Source organism: Oncorhynchus masou, chromosome 13 (genome assembly GCF_036934945.1).
Source record: "Oncorhynchus masou masou isolate Uvic2021 chromosome 13, UVic_Omas_1.1, whole genome shotgun sequence".
NCBI lineage: Eukaryota > Metazoa > Chordata > Actinopteri > Salmoniformes > Salmonidae > Oncorhynchus > Oncorhynchus masou.
In genome coordinates, this window is record NC_088224.1 from 32,558,001 (window position 1) to 32,573,090 (window position 15,090).

The 15,090-nt window shown below is 45.0% G+C and overlaps 1 protein-coding gene across 5 annotated transcripts in view; it reads right to left on the reverse strand.

Moving 5' to 3' along the window:
• The window catches only part of LOC135552101 (rho guanine nucleotide exchange factor 2-like), a 72,796-nt gene that overhangs the window by 43,622 nt on the left and 14,084 nt on the right, over positions 1-15,090 (reverse strand). For 4 of the 5 annotated variants that reach the window (XM_064983506.1, XM_064983507.1, XM_064983505.1 and 1 more), the window contains exon 6: positions 267-429. In XM_064983506.1, coding sequence (XP_064839578.1) covers positions 267-429 — 163 coding nt within the window. Of the gene's footprint in view, positions 1-266; positions 430-6,005; positions 6,338-15,090 lie in introns of those variants that run through there. The other variant, XM_064983509.1, reaches the window with a different exon arrangement.

The following is a 15,090-nucleotide window of genomic DNA, read 5'->3' on the forward strand; positions in this document are numbered from 1 at the left end:
GTAGTAGTAGTAGTATTTGTAGTATTAGTAGTAGTAGTAGTAGTAGTAGTAGTATTTGTAGTATTAGTAGTAGTAGTAGTAGTATTTGTAGTATTAGTAGTAGTAGTAGTAGTAGTAGTATTTGTAGTATTAGTAGTAGTAGTAGTAGTATTTGTAGTATTAGTAGTAGTAGTAGTAGTATTTGTAGTATTAGTAGTAGTAGTAGTAGTATTTGTAGTATTAGTAGTAGTAGTAGTAGTATTTGTAGTAGCATTAGTAGTACTCACTGGGGCAGCTGAGGGCCTCCTTGGCAGTGATGCTCTTGTTGCATGCTGAACAGAGGGTGGTCCCCGACACGGTGAGGGAGGTGAAGAGATGACCGTTGCTGTAGCGCGCCTCCCTGTCCCGCGCCTCCTTCTCCCTCTCCCTCATGCGTTCCTTCTCCTTATTCTGGGAGGAGATGAAAAAAGGAGGAGAGAAGCAGAATGCACTGATGACATACAATGGCACCTTTGACATGAGGTGGACAGGTTAAAGAGTTGAAATCATGTGTCAGAACTTCCCTTAACCCTCCTACTCTTCTGCTTTTAAAAAAGAGGCCTTTTACATTCCATCAGTACCTTAAAGAAACATGTTGGTGGAAAGTGTACAGCTTGCGACAATAGCAAAAGGAAGTAAAATCTAAGCGTTTACCAGTAGCCCTCTTAGGTGTCAACATTAGATGTGAGAATGACAGACGCTGAAGAGGGAGTCCCCCCCCCCCGGATCCGTCACACATCCCATTGTTATCATCGTAACGTTCCATCATTAATGAGGATTTCCTAATGCAATGTCCACAATCATCTTGTAACCATAGCTACCTTGACCAGGCAGGCCTTAGTCGCCCTGACTAACTAACGTAATTCCTGATGCTACCTCCAACTAAAAACTCCAGTGTGTTCCTCTCACAGAAGCATGAGCAATGTTCAGTGTCTTTGGGAACCAGTCTGATGGAGCAGAACTTTATGCAACATAAATTGATGACTTCTTGGGAATTAAAAGCAGTTGCCGCCACATTGAACCTGTACATTTTCCTGTGTTGGGATTGATTGTTCAACCAGAAACAGGTATACGGTAGCAGTGAAGGGTTAACAATGTCTTTCCATTCTTTTAGAGTTGTGACAAGTAACATATTTTTGTCTGTGTGTCAGGGGAGGGACAGCCTTATGTCTGTTGCCATGTTGACATCCTGCACAGGAAGTAGACAGGGAAGGCTTCCTCTTTTGGGGCTAAAGTGGGCAGGGTGAGCTGTTACTAGGGCAACAGCGGCAAAAGAGGGAGGGCACCACAAAACCGCATTTGTGCAGTTTTTCATTTGAGGTCAAAAGTTTTTCTGCATTCAGTGTGAAATAATTGAGTCTAAAGGTGAGAGTTAGAGACTTGATTCTCTGTGTGTGAGATCAGTACGTGTGGGTAGGTCTCAAAACCAAATGTCACCATAAAAGTAAGAGGATTTACAAAACTGGTCAGTATTTTTTGACAGCGATCACCAGCAGAGGACGTTAATATGAGAGAGAGAGAGAGAGAGAGAGAGAGAGAGAGAGAGAGAGAGAGATGACTCCCAGCACTTTACACAACATAGGCCCAGAATGCAACACAATAGATGTCTGTGTTTTCACTGTCTTTCTACACCTTCTCACTCACTACCCCATCATTGCCTTATGTCTCTTTCTCTGTTTCCGCTGTTTTTCTACAGAAGGCTGATATTGAGAAGCAAATTGGAGAACGGCTTGTGATGATCACATGAACTTTGCAATAAAAGAGGAACCCAAGCTAGACAGGTTGACTGTAGTTTGCCATGTCATGATTAAAATATAAATATTGCTGAGTGGTAAATGTCTAGACAATGACCTTCATGGTGTTTTCCACCATATCATAGTCCACACAGCACTGACACACCTGATAAATTGTCTGGTTGATAAAGCAAGACTTAATGAATAGATTATTCGTCACATCAAGTTGAATTGTGTGTTTGTGCTTGGCTGGGAAAATAAATGTGGGTTGTGGGGACAGGAGTTGAGAAACACTTCTCTGAATCTATCCGGGACTACGTATACAGTATAGTGATGTCCAAAAGTTAACATTTGCCAATATTACCATTACATTTTGGCATCATCGTCATCTCAGTGGTGACCCATGACATTCAGGGTTGACTGATATGCTGGGCCAGGTCTTCCAAACCTATACATCTGTACTGTCCCTAATTGTTGGTCAATGTTTGTGTACCTGTTTAAAGTAAACTGTTATTTTGATGCAGCAATGCAAAGCACTAACATTTTTACAGGGAAAAGAGAATAATATACCAATGAAGTTTATAATTAGTCATTTCTGATCTGTCAGAGGCAAATATATATATATATATATATATCCAGTGAGGGGAAAAAGTATTTGATCCCCTGCTGATATCCTACATTTGCCCACTGACAAAGAAATGATCAGTATGTAATTTTAATGGTAGGTTTATTTGAACAGTGAGAGACAGAATAACAACAACAAAAAGTCCAGAAAAATGCATGTCAAAAATGTTATAAATTGATTTGCATTTTAATAAGGGAAATAAGTATTTGACCCCTCTGCAAAACATGACTTAGTACTTGATGGCAAAAAGTTGGCCACCAGGTTTGCACACATCTCAGGAGGGATTTTGTCCCACTCCTCTTTGCAGATCTTCTCCAAGTCATTAAGGTTTTGAGGCTGACGTTTGGCAACTCTGTCACGTTCTGACCTTAGTTCCTTTTTTATGTCTTTATTTTAGTTGGTCAGGGAGTGAGTTGGGGTGGGCATTCTATGTTGTTTTTCTATGTTTTGTTCTGTTATATGTGTTTGGCCTGGTATGGTTCTCAATCAGAGGCAGGTGTCAGTCGTTGTCTCTGATTGGGAGCCATATTTAGGTAGCCTGTTTTCTATTGTGTTTTGTGGGTGGCTGTATCCTGTGTTAGTGTTTTCACCATAGATGACTGTTTTGGTCGTTTGTTTTTACTTTTGTTATTTTGTTCAGTGTTCTGTTGATTTATTAAATATATCATTATGGACACTTACCATGCTGCACATTGGTCTGATCCTTGCTACTCCTCCTCTGAAGAAGAGGAATTCCATTACAAACTCAAATTTTTGTTGTTGTTATTCTGTCTCTCACTGTTCAAATAAACCTACCATTAAAATGATAGACTGATCATTTCTTTTTCAGTGGGCAAACGTACAAAATCAGCAGGGGATCAAATACTTTTTTTCCTCACTGTATACACAGCCTAGTGCTGTATAATTGGCTTAAACGCTAAAGTGAGCAATACATCAGGGAGTGAAAGAATAGATGGGGTGAGAGAGATATATAGAAGGTGTCATTAAAAGGTGTCAGGACGATAACACTGAGAAAGACATGGGAATATGGACAGAGTCTATAGGGAGATTCATTTTATATTCTACCACCGGTTTACTTCACTGAGTCACTGATAAAGCAACGGCAAACACACACGACAAAGTTTCATACCTCATATACAGTGTGTTTCCTAGAATTTCTATGCTTTCTGTGTGTTGGTATGTGTATTGACATCAAATGTGTGTGTATGTGTGCGCGCTCCAGATTAAGGACTGCTGTGTGGACTGAAGTGGCCCTGTAGCCTGGTTTATGTCCTCTGGAGGGATGCTGGGCAAAGCAGAGCCTGAGGTGGATTCAAGTTTAGTCTCCCTAGTCGACATACCATACAGAGGGACAAGAAGAAAACGGGGAGTCAGTCTAATATTGGCCTGTGTGTGTGTGTGTGAGAGAGTCCCTCCAACCTGACACACAACTCTGGAATGCACCAGAGTCATTGCTCTCTAAGGAAGTCGTATCCTCCATCTCGCCCTCCCTGTATCTCACACAACATCTTTCTCCATCCCCCTCTCACTCTTTATTTCTAACTCTCAAGATTTGTACTTCGCCCTCGGTCCTCTCGTTCGAACACATTCACGCCTACACACATTCTCCTACACGGTTTCCCATGTGTGCTATAGATTGCAATAGCTCCCTCCCACCTCACTCCTGTACTGTAGGAAGTATTCCTATTTCGTTTGATTAAGTTCAACGCAACCATACATACGGGAAGCAATACAGATCAAAATAATAACATAAGGAAGCACAGTGACGATGATGGTTTTTACTCTGGTCACTAATTGTACTTGGAAAGTTACTACTTAAAAAGGTGTAAAATGCAGACATCACTCCTCCATTTCCCAATAGTTTGTCTACTTTCAGTTTACGTGACAAAAGAAGCAGTCATTTTGTAGAGAATCATTGTGCTATCTAAACCGCTGTCAAATATCTTTTCCATAACCAAAAATATAGCTTTTTCAGCTGGTGTACAAAACCGAAAGTAAAAGTTGCAAAAAAACAAAACATAGAAGAGATCTAGAGCTTCTTAGAATGGCTTTCAATGAGAATGACAGATCTATAAATCTCATTTCTATGTGAATTTGGTCAGGACGCACTAAAAGTGACATATTGCAACTTTAATCAGGGTTCAAACCACAAGGGTGCTGGGGACTACCATAGCAAATAAGGGCACCCAAGCATTAAAAAACATCAACAGCGGGGGTTGTAATAAGCATTTCAGTAAAAATATTGACTTTGATATACTAGGGCAGTGTTTCTCAACCTTTATTTATCCTTGCCTGGTGCAAAGGAATCAAAAGAATACTCCCATTTAGTCGAAACACCACCCATATGGCACTCTAGACAGGCTCTGTGAAACACTACAAGTATTTAAGAGACAACAAATAGTATTTCAACTCAGGTCTGATTAGTGTAGTGGTGTGAATGTGTAACATGAACCGAGGACACCAGCAAAATTACTCGAAGCATGGTCTCCTGTATGTGCTGAACATGCAAAACCTCGAACTGTCCAGTTTGTTGTAGTGTGTGAGTGACACATAGTTTTGGGGCCAGTGCCAACAAATCTATGTTTAATAAATGTGCAATAAGCATACATGCACACATGCACACACACCCCCCACCGTAGGAAAGTGATGTTCATATGGCGCTGGCAAGCTAAGGTTTTTCTCAGACATCCGCCATCCACTGTGCCAGAGAAAGCAGATAATATCACACCAACAGAGTGTCGTTTCTACGGCAACCGATGCTATAGTCAAACACACACAGAAGCTGTATGTACCTTACATACAAGATCACTACGTTAACAAAACTAAGGGCACATGCAGTCCTCATTCCCTGAAACCAGCTCACATGCAAGCATGTGCACACACACAATCAGTCTAATTGGGAGGCAAAATGGTACACAGAACAATGTCATATTTTAATATTGCAGGCTTGCATGGTAATAGCATGATGCACTGTTGTTTTTTTGTTGTAGCCTATGTATGGTGTATAACTTTTACATGTAATTCTGAAATAAAACTAAAAATAATGTACAGGTACATGCTTCTTCCAATCACAAATATTACACTAAAGGTATATACATATTCTAGGTGTGTGTCACATAGGTCTATATATAGCCTACATGGAAAACTGCAAACTGTTAGTTCCAATGACTATGTTTGCTCTCCAGAATGTGGCAACACTTCCGGGTACCCCCCCCCCCCCCAAAAAAGAACTTTCTCCAACTCAGACCCCTAGTCTCGATATTTTGGGGAATCATGACCAAACAGAAAAAGGTGATAAACAGTATAGGCTTCCATAGACCAATTGTCACCATAAGGGCAGGATCATTGCCAAGCGCGCCGCTTGTTTTTGTGAAGTATCTCCATATTGCGCAAACTTCCTAAAAAATAGCCTACGTGCTTCTGCAATGACGATCGCAATCTAAACGTTATCATTATAACCAATATTAGATAATGTCTCCAATTCTAAAATGACATCCACAAGTTTCAAGTTTTAATCATATGTACAGATGCGCTTGAAACATTTACTTTTTGCGCATTTCACTTATGTCAGAAATTTGCCAGTAGCACAAGGTATCAGTAATAGTAAGCCTCCAAATTCATCCACTCACCCGTAAATTAATATCTCTCATTCTCTCTTGTCGAATTTTCGACAGATCCGCGACTCTGGACATGGTGAGAATCGAGACCCTTCCTCTCCAGTACGACAAATAAATCCCTTTAAAGGCAAAGCGCTTGTGGCTGTCAAGCAGGAACTTCAAATATCTGCCTGTTTTGTTCTTCCCTGAGAGGTTAACGCTAAAGCAGTTATATGATTATATGGCTAAGGTAAAAGGTCTGTGTTGTAGCCAAACTGTAACACCCTTACAAAATAGCACGTTCAACTTGTCTGTATCCCTAGTCCAACGACAATGTCACTGATGCTGCGTAAAAGGAGGCTTTCTCATACAGGAAATTCTGTCGTTTTTTTGCACTTCAGATTATAAAAAATTACGCCTCCCGGAGGAGGTTTCAGAATGAGCCCATCTTTAAATTCGGTGATAACATTCACTGCTAGCACAGAGAGAAAATATATGGAAGTAAATCAAGAAGTGTTAGTTATTTGTGGTACTATTCTGGTATTATGGAGAGAGAGGGAATGGTCACTCATTGTATGTACACTGAACAAAAATATAAATGCAAGTGTTGGTCCCATGTGCTGAAATGAGACACATAAAAAGCTTATTACTCTCAAATTTGGTTAACAAATTTGTTTACCTCCCGGCTAGTCGGCATTTCTAATTTGCCAATATAATCCATCCACCTGATTTGTGTGGCATAAACATTTTTAAAACACCATTGTCATTTCACAGGTGCACCACAAAGGCCACTTTAATATGTGTGGTTAGTCACACAACACAATGCCACAGATGTGTCAAGTTGAGGGAGAGTGCAATTGGAATGCTGACTGCAGGAATGTCCACCAGAGCTGTTGCCAGATAATGTAATGTTAATTTCTCTAGCATAAGCTGCCTCCAGTGTCGTTTTAGAGAATTTGGCAGTGCATCCAACTGGACTCACAACCGCAGACCACGTGTAACCATGCCAGCCCAGGACCTCCACATACATACAGTGCATTCGGAAAATATTCAGACCCCTCAACTTTTTCCACATTTTGTTACGTTACAGCCTTCTAAAATGGATTAGTCCCCCCCTCAATCTACACACAATACCCCATAATGATAATGCAAAAACAGGTTTTTAGACATTTTAGCAAATGTATTACAAATAAACTGAAATATCCCATTTACATAAGAATTCAGACCCTTAGTACTTTTTTGAAGCACTGTTGGCAGTGATTAATGTCTCGAGTCTTCTTGGGTATGACGCTACAAGCTTGGCACACCTGTATTTGGGGAGTTTCTCCCATTCTTCTCTGCAGATTGTCTCAAGCTGGATGGGGAGTGTCGCTGTGCAGCTATTTTCAACAACAAAAAAGTTATACATTTGCAAAAATGTAAAAAAAAAAAAACTGTTTTCACTTTGTCATGATGGGTGCAGATTGATGCCAGTTTTTCATTTTTTTAATACATTTTATGATAAGGCTGTGATGTAACAAAATGTGGAAAAAGGCAAAGGGTCTAAATACTTTCCAAAAGGACTGTACATATACAGTACCAGTCAAAAGTTGACACACCTACTCATTTAAGGGTTCTATATTTTTACTATTTTCTACATTGTAGAATAATAGTTAAGACATACAAAAATATGAAAAAACACAACCAACAAAGTATTAAACAAATCAAAATACATGTTATATTTTAGATTCTTCAAAGTAGCCACCCTTTGCCTTTATGACAGCTTGATAGGAGCTCATCCAATTTATTGTCCAGTGATTGCACGTTGGCTAATAGGAGTGATGGTAGAGGCGGATCTCCTCCAGCACCATTCTTTCTAGTCACAAATGTGATGAAATAAGATGACAGAAATTTCACATGTAATACAGTAACTGAAGAGCTTTGCAAAAGAGGAGAAATGTATGATCAATTTATACAGAGGGACTACTTCTAATGAGGCCAAGACAACTGAAGACATAGGCTATGCTAAAATCAATGCCTTGTCAATTCATATGGACCTGTTATATGAGTTGTAAATGCATTGCATCCAATCAAAACAGCGCTGAAAATATCATCTGGTTGAACACACACGGGTAAACTATTGCTCAAAATGTATTATAAATGATTAGATGACTTTGGATGTTTCGGTATTAAACAATATGATCCATGCCTTCAATTGCATTAGCCTACTTTATTCCAATATTTTCAGAATTCAGTGACGTTCATTTCCATAGTAATTCTTTATGGATCCATCCAGTTGTGGTTAATAAGTGCATGCTTAGTGGAGGGCTATGCGAAGAGATGGACAAAGTGACATGCCTCTCAAAGTCTATAACTGCCAGGAGGATGATAACAGCCTAGTAAAGGGCCCTGCCTACACTCTTAGAAAAAAGGCGTTATCTAGAACCTAAAAGGGTTCTTCGGCTATCCACGCAACAAAACTTTTTGGTTCCAGGTAGAAACCTTGTGGGTTCTATCTTGAACACTTTCCAAAGTGGGTTCTAAATGGAACCAAAAAGGGTTCTCCAATGGGTACACTCAAATAACCCCTTTGAAACCCTTTTTTCTAAGAGTGTAGCAACCAACAAGAGCAAAGAGAAATAAAAGTACAGGCTTTGTTCCCGACAACACCTTTCAGATATAAAGAAAGATAGTCAAACATTTGGCGGAAACATCTTGGTTTGAAAGGTGTATTTGACTCCCTCTCTCAGTCTCTCCCTGCCTTTCTCCTGCCCTCTATGCGTCAGACTTCATTCTCGGTGTGCAACATTTGGCACATGATATCTTTATGACAAAACGTTCTGGTTGGAAACTGGTTTGGTGACTGAGAAGACCAACTCGCTTCTGTTACAAACAAGTACAGACGTCTATTTCATGATGAGAGGAAGACGTCATACTCACGTCGCCTGTAGGTGAAAGTAGATGAAAAACAGGGTATCCCTGCTACATCTTTATCTTAGGGAGTGAAGAGTCCTCTAGACTTGAGGACATTTCAATTGGCTGCAGCAGTCTCTACTAGGGACCCCTTGTTGGTTTCACAAGTCCTACTGTATACATCAGCTTTTTGGAGGACACATGGATTGAACCCCAGTATCCAGGGTCATACCCATACATGTGTCAAGAGACGGGAGGGTTACCACTCACCCACGGGCTCGGTACTGTTGCTGTTTAAAAGGTTTTATCTTAGGGAGTCTGCGTGGGAGTGAAAGGGTCCTCTTGATTTTGAAGGGCATGTTAATGGGTGGTGGCAGACACAGGGAGACAAAGTGACATGTTTAACTGCGCTGCCTCTGTCAGTCCTCTCCCTCCACAGCTCTGGTGGATTTTGGTCGGCTTGAGACCAGAGCGTTGCCGTGGGTTACCGCTCCACTGCAGAGCCGCACCGCTTTGTGGAGAAATGTGTGTGTGCGTCAGTGTCGGTGGCTGTGTGTGAGAACCAATCCAAGTACATGTGTATTTTATGTGTGTGTGTGTGTGTGTGTGTGTGTGTGTGTGTGTGTGCGCGTGTGTATTTTGAGTCAGCAGTGCGTAGGTGTCTCCATGCACAGATATGCTCCTGCGCCGGTGAGATAATGACCAGGTGCTGAGAGCCTTCACCCACAAAACCTGTCATTCAGCCCAGCACAGGAAGACTGTGTGTGTGTGCGAATGTGTTTCATAGTGTGATTATGTAGGCTACAGGAGAGAGGGGGCAGATGGGTGGACGACTGTACCTACAAAACATGAGTAGATGGTGCACTGACTCATTCTATGACACCCACATTGTAACCCCCCCCCCTACACACAGTGAATTCAATACTTTTCCCTCTCTCAAACACAGGCACATGGATGCATAAACACACACATGCACCAGTGGAGGCTCCTCAGAGGAGGAAGGGGAGGACCAGTGAATTGCATAAAAGTTGTAAAACAGTTAAAACAAAATTTCATGAGCTGAATGAAGTGTTCCATAGGCAAAAAAATATTATTTCTCTCAAATTTGGTGCACAAATTTGCTTAGTGATATAAACAAAAACACTCACAGACAACTTGTAAAAGTTCAAACCAAGTTTATTCGCCCACTGCGTCAAACAGCTGCAGTCAAAGACATGATTACACAAGCACATATATTTACACCCTCCTTCTAGGTGGAGTCATCTCCTTGCACATCTAAACAGCCAATACATCTCTGTTGCTAGTCAGGAACTTAATTGGTTACTCTCACTGGTGTAGTCATGGCCCTGCTTCATGGTAGGACCTTTGTGGACATGGAAGTATATGTGTGTGTGTAAAGGACTGTTCCTTCTCACTTCATCTGACCTGACCTGACCTCTACCATAAACCACCTCCAACGTTGATTTAGAGAATTTGGCAGTATGTTTAACCGGCCTCACAAACTCAGTCCAGGTGTATGGTGGTTTGCTGATGTCAACATCGTGAATAGAGTGCCCCATGGTGGTGGTGGTGTTATGGTATGGGCAGGCTATCAGGTATGAAGGTAAGACCCAGATGCAGACAACGTTGAATAAACAATAGTTTAATTATACAATAGGAGCAAGCAACAGACTAGTCAAGGCAGAAAGGGGTCAGTAACCAGAGGTGAGGCAACGATACCAGACGGCAGGCAGGCTCAGGGTAAGCAGAGGTCAAGAATCCAGTGGGGGGCAAAGGTATCGGTTGGTAGGCAGAGTCAGGGGCAGGCAGAGTGGTCAGGCAGGCGGGTTCGGAGTCAGGACAGGCAAGGGTCAAAACCAGGAGGGCCGAGAAAAGAGAGACTGGGAAAAAGCAGGAGCTGAGAAACAAAATGCTGGTGGACTTTGACAAACAAGACAAACTGGCAACAGACATACAGAGAACACAGGCATGAATACACAGGGGATAATGGGGAAGATGGGCGAAACCTGGAGGGGGGGCTTGGCGTCCTACCTGGGCGCATACCTGGTTGACCGGGGTGTCGGTGTTGGAAATCCGTGATGAGGCCTGGGTCCAGGATGTCCCTGGCCAACACGTCTCCTCCGGGCCATAACCCTCCCAGTCAACCAGGTACTGGAACCCCCTGCCCCGAGGCTGAACCTTCAGGAGGTGCCTCACCATATACGCCGATTGGCCGTCGATGAGACGAGGGAGAAGGGTGGGCCTGGAAACAGGAGACAAAGGGCTATGAGACATGGGTTTGACGCTGGACACACGAAAGGTGGGATGTACACGAAAGGTACGGGGCAACAGAAGACGAACAGCAGAGGGGGAAATGATCTTGGAGATGGGGAACGAGCCGATAAACCGGGGGGAGAGTTTGCGGGATTCCACCAGGAGGGGCAAATCCCGGTTAAATAGCCATACCTTCTGCCCGAGATGATACCTGGGAGCCAGGGTCCGATGGCGATCCGCTTGTCGTCGATACCTGGAGGTGGTGTTGAGGAGGGCCGACCGGGCTCTCCTCCAGCTACGATGACAGCGGCAGACAAACATCTGGGCAGAAGGTATGCTGACCGCTTCCTGCTCAGGGAAGAATGGGGGCTGATATCGCAGGGAACACTCAAATGGTGATAGGCCCATGGCAGAGCAGAGAAAGGTGTTACGGGCGTATTTCACCCACTCCAGCTGCTGACTCCAGGTGGTGGGGTTGGCAGAGACCAGGCAGCGCAGAGTGGTCTCGAGGTCCTGGTTGGCTTGCTCTGACTGGCCGTTAGACTGGGGGGGAACCCAGAGGAAAGGCTGGCCGACAACCCAATGAGGGTGCAGAACGCCTTCCAGAACCGGGACGAGAACTGAGGGCCACGGCTGGAGACCATATCCACGGGCAGTCCATGGATCCGGAAGACGTGCTGCAGCATGAGCTGCTCATCAAGTTACCCTCCTTGGCAGAGGGTAACTTGATGAGAGGAATGAAGTGGGCGGCCTTGGAAAAGCAATCCACCACGGTCAGGATGGCGGTGTTGCCATCAGACAGGGGAAGACCAGTGACAAAGTTCAAGGAGATGTGAGACCAGGGGCGATGAAGGACAGGCAGAGGTTGGAGGAAGCCAGCCGGAGCTTTTCGAGGGATCTTGTTACGTGCACAGACCATGCAGGCGGCGACAAAGGTGACGACGTCCGGAACCATGGTAGGCCAACAAAAGCATTGTCAGTCTAAGGCCAGGGCCCGCCGGGAGCCCGGGTGGCAGGCAGGCCGGGAGGAATGGGCCCACTCCAGGACCGTGGAGCAGACAACTTCAGGCACGAACATCCGGTTACATGCCCCCCTCCCCCAGGGTTCGGCTGTTTCCGATACCCCAGCTGAGTGCCATCGCCAGGCACGAGGTGGAAAGGATGGTCTCGGGCTCCGGAGTGGTAACCGTGGGGTTATAGCGGCGAGATAGGGCATTCGGCTTTACGTTCTTGGACCCCGGCTGGGCCAATACAACACCGCTTTCACCTCCTCGGGATCTATCTGGACACTCCCAACAGAGATAATGTAGTCCAAAAAGGGAATGGTGGAGCGATGGAATTTGAACTTTTCTGCATTAACGAACAACAGGTTCTCCAGACGGCACTGGAGAACCTGCCAGACAAAGAGCACATGTTCTTGGGGGAAAGGGGGAAGACGAACCGTTTCAGCATGTCGCGGAAAACATCGTTCACCAGAGCCTGGAACACGACAGGGACGTTGGTGAGGCCAAAGGGCATGACCAGATATTCGTAGCAGCCGCTGGCCGTGTTGAAGAGGGTCTTCCACTCGTCTCCCTCTCGTATCCGCACCAAGTGGTAGGCATCTTGTAGATCCAGCTTGAAGAAGATTGTGGCCCCCTGGAGTGGCTCGAAGGCCGAGGTAAGGAGTGGTAGCGGATAACGGTTCTTCACAGTGATGTCATCGAGTCTCCAGTAGTCACGAGTGCAGGGTCTTGTCCTTCTTCTCCACGAATAATAACCCTACGCCAGCGGGAGAGGAGGGATGGATAAATTCTGTAGGTAGGGAGTCCCCAATGTATTTCTCCATAGCTTTGGTCTCTGGCACGACAGCGAGTACAGACGTCCCCAGGGCGGCATGGTACTTGGGAGAAGATACATCTCACAGTCACAGGGGCGGTGCGGTGAAAGGGAAATGGCCCGGGCCTTGCTGATCACCTCCCGGAGGTAATGGTACTCCGCGGGAATGGCGGAGAGGTCCAGAGCCACCACTGAGGACCCAGGAAGACGTCCCGGGGCAGGCTGCCACGCCCATTCAGACCATGGGCGTGGCAGAACAGACTCCAGCCCACGATAGCCCTGGTAGACCAGTTGATGAGTGGATTGTGTCGCTGGAGCCAGGAGAATCCCAACACCATGGGAACCTGGGGGGACTTGATGAGCAGGATCTGAATGGTCTCGCTGTGATTCCCTGACACACATAGGTTGATGGGAGTGATGGTATGGGTGACCCGACCTATAGAGCACCCGTCCAGCTCTCTAACATCCATGGGAATGGAGAGAGGCTGAGTGGGGACGTTCAGCTCGTAAGCCAGTGTGGCGTCCAAAAAGCTTTCACTGGCTCCAGAGTCAGTGAGGACCTGGAGAGATTTGGACTGGTTCCCCCATAGCAGAATGACATGAAAAGTGGTGTGATTAAGGGAAGCAGAAACGTTCTGCATATGGCCCACCAGAGTACTCGCTCCCTGGTCTGGTGGGCCTGGTCTTTCACCGGGCACAAGGACACAAAATGACCAAAAGTCCCGCAATATAGACAGCTCCTTGTGCTGATCCTGTGTTGCAGTTCCACTGGCGACGGCCCAGCTCTGCCTAGTTGCATGTGACTCTTGAAGAAGGTCGGGAAACCTTCGGTGCTCTCTGCCACGGGACTGTCGGGGACTTCCGGGATGGCTCGGAGGCAAGGTGGAATCCCTGGACATGCAAGTGACATCGAATTCCCTCTCCATCCGTCGTTCCCGCAATCGCCCCCACAAACCCCTCCAGGCTTACGCATATAGTGAGCTGCTGTTCCCATACGGCGGTGGCCCAGGTGAGAGCCCAGACATCAGTGTGATGAGGTAGGCCATTCTGGAGCGATCCAAGAGGAAGGAGGAGGGCTGAAGCTCAAAAATAAGGGCACATTGAGCTAAAAAAACGCCTGACAGATGCTCGGCTCTCCATTAAAGCGTTCCGGGGGAGGTAACCAGGGCTCCCGGGAAGGTGGAGTGGCCGGTGAGGCGGCACTGGTAACTGCCGAGTTACTGAGGGGTGGTGGGGTTACCACCGTGGCAGGCTGCCCCCTAGTCAACCCGTGGAATTGCTCCTGTAGCATGTCCAATGCCCGGTCATGGTGCTCAGCCAACGTTTGGACCCTCTCCGTCAGCCCACAAAGCAACTCCTCGTGCCTACCAATGGAGGTTCCTGGGAGGAGATGGTGTTGCACAGCAACACAAAGCAAATAAACAGTGACCACCTATCACATTACAAAGGAACATCTTCTAAAGTTGAACTCCAACAAACATCGGCAGCTACTAAACAGTATTAGGATATCACTGGAGCGGTTGGTGAAGACCTTAGTTGCATTATATACTGTACGGTAGTGTTAATGTGTGTTTATTTAGCTTAGGAGACCATGTAATGATGGCCCCCCATTTGTACCTTAACAAAATACTTCTACTGACCGCAGACTACTGCTCTACTAAAGTGGGTGTGATGAAGTGCTAGGGGCCTCCAGGAAAGACAGTGTTGTGTTTATTAGGCATCAAACCGAGGAGGGAATACATGGACTTGTCCAATAAGAAAAACACATTTTGGTTTTCCATTACAAAACAGTTCACATTGAAAACAAAGAGTCAACTACTGTACTGCAACTGAGGGAACGGCAACTAGGGTAAGCATTGCTTGACTGATCCATGAGTATTTTAATGTCTTCAAACAATAGCTATGTAGTGCTTATAAAGACTTCATGAATGCTCTATAAAGCCTTTATTCGTTTACTTTCGTGGGACCTCTAGGTCTCAAGCACTGTTAGGCGTTACTGCCACTTGTGGAGGATCAACTGAAGTGGAGGTCAGAGGTGACAAAGCTTAGTGTGGAAGGCTTCCGGAATCAACATGTGCCACAGGGGATGTCCTTTGAAAGAGATTGTCCTCTATAGGAGGCATTGTTGTTGAAAGGATGGAATGGAAACACCTTT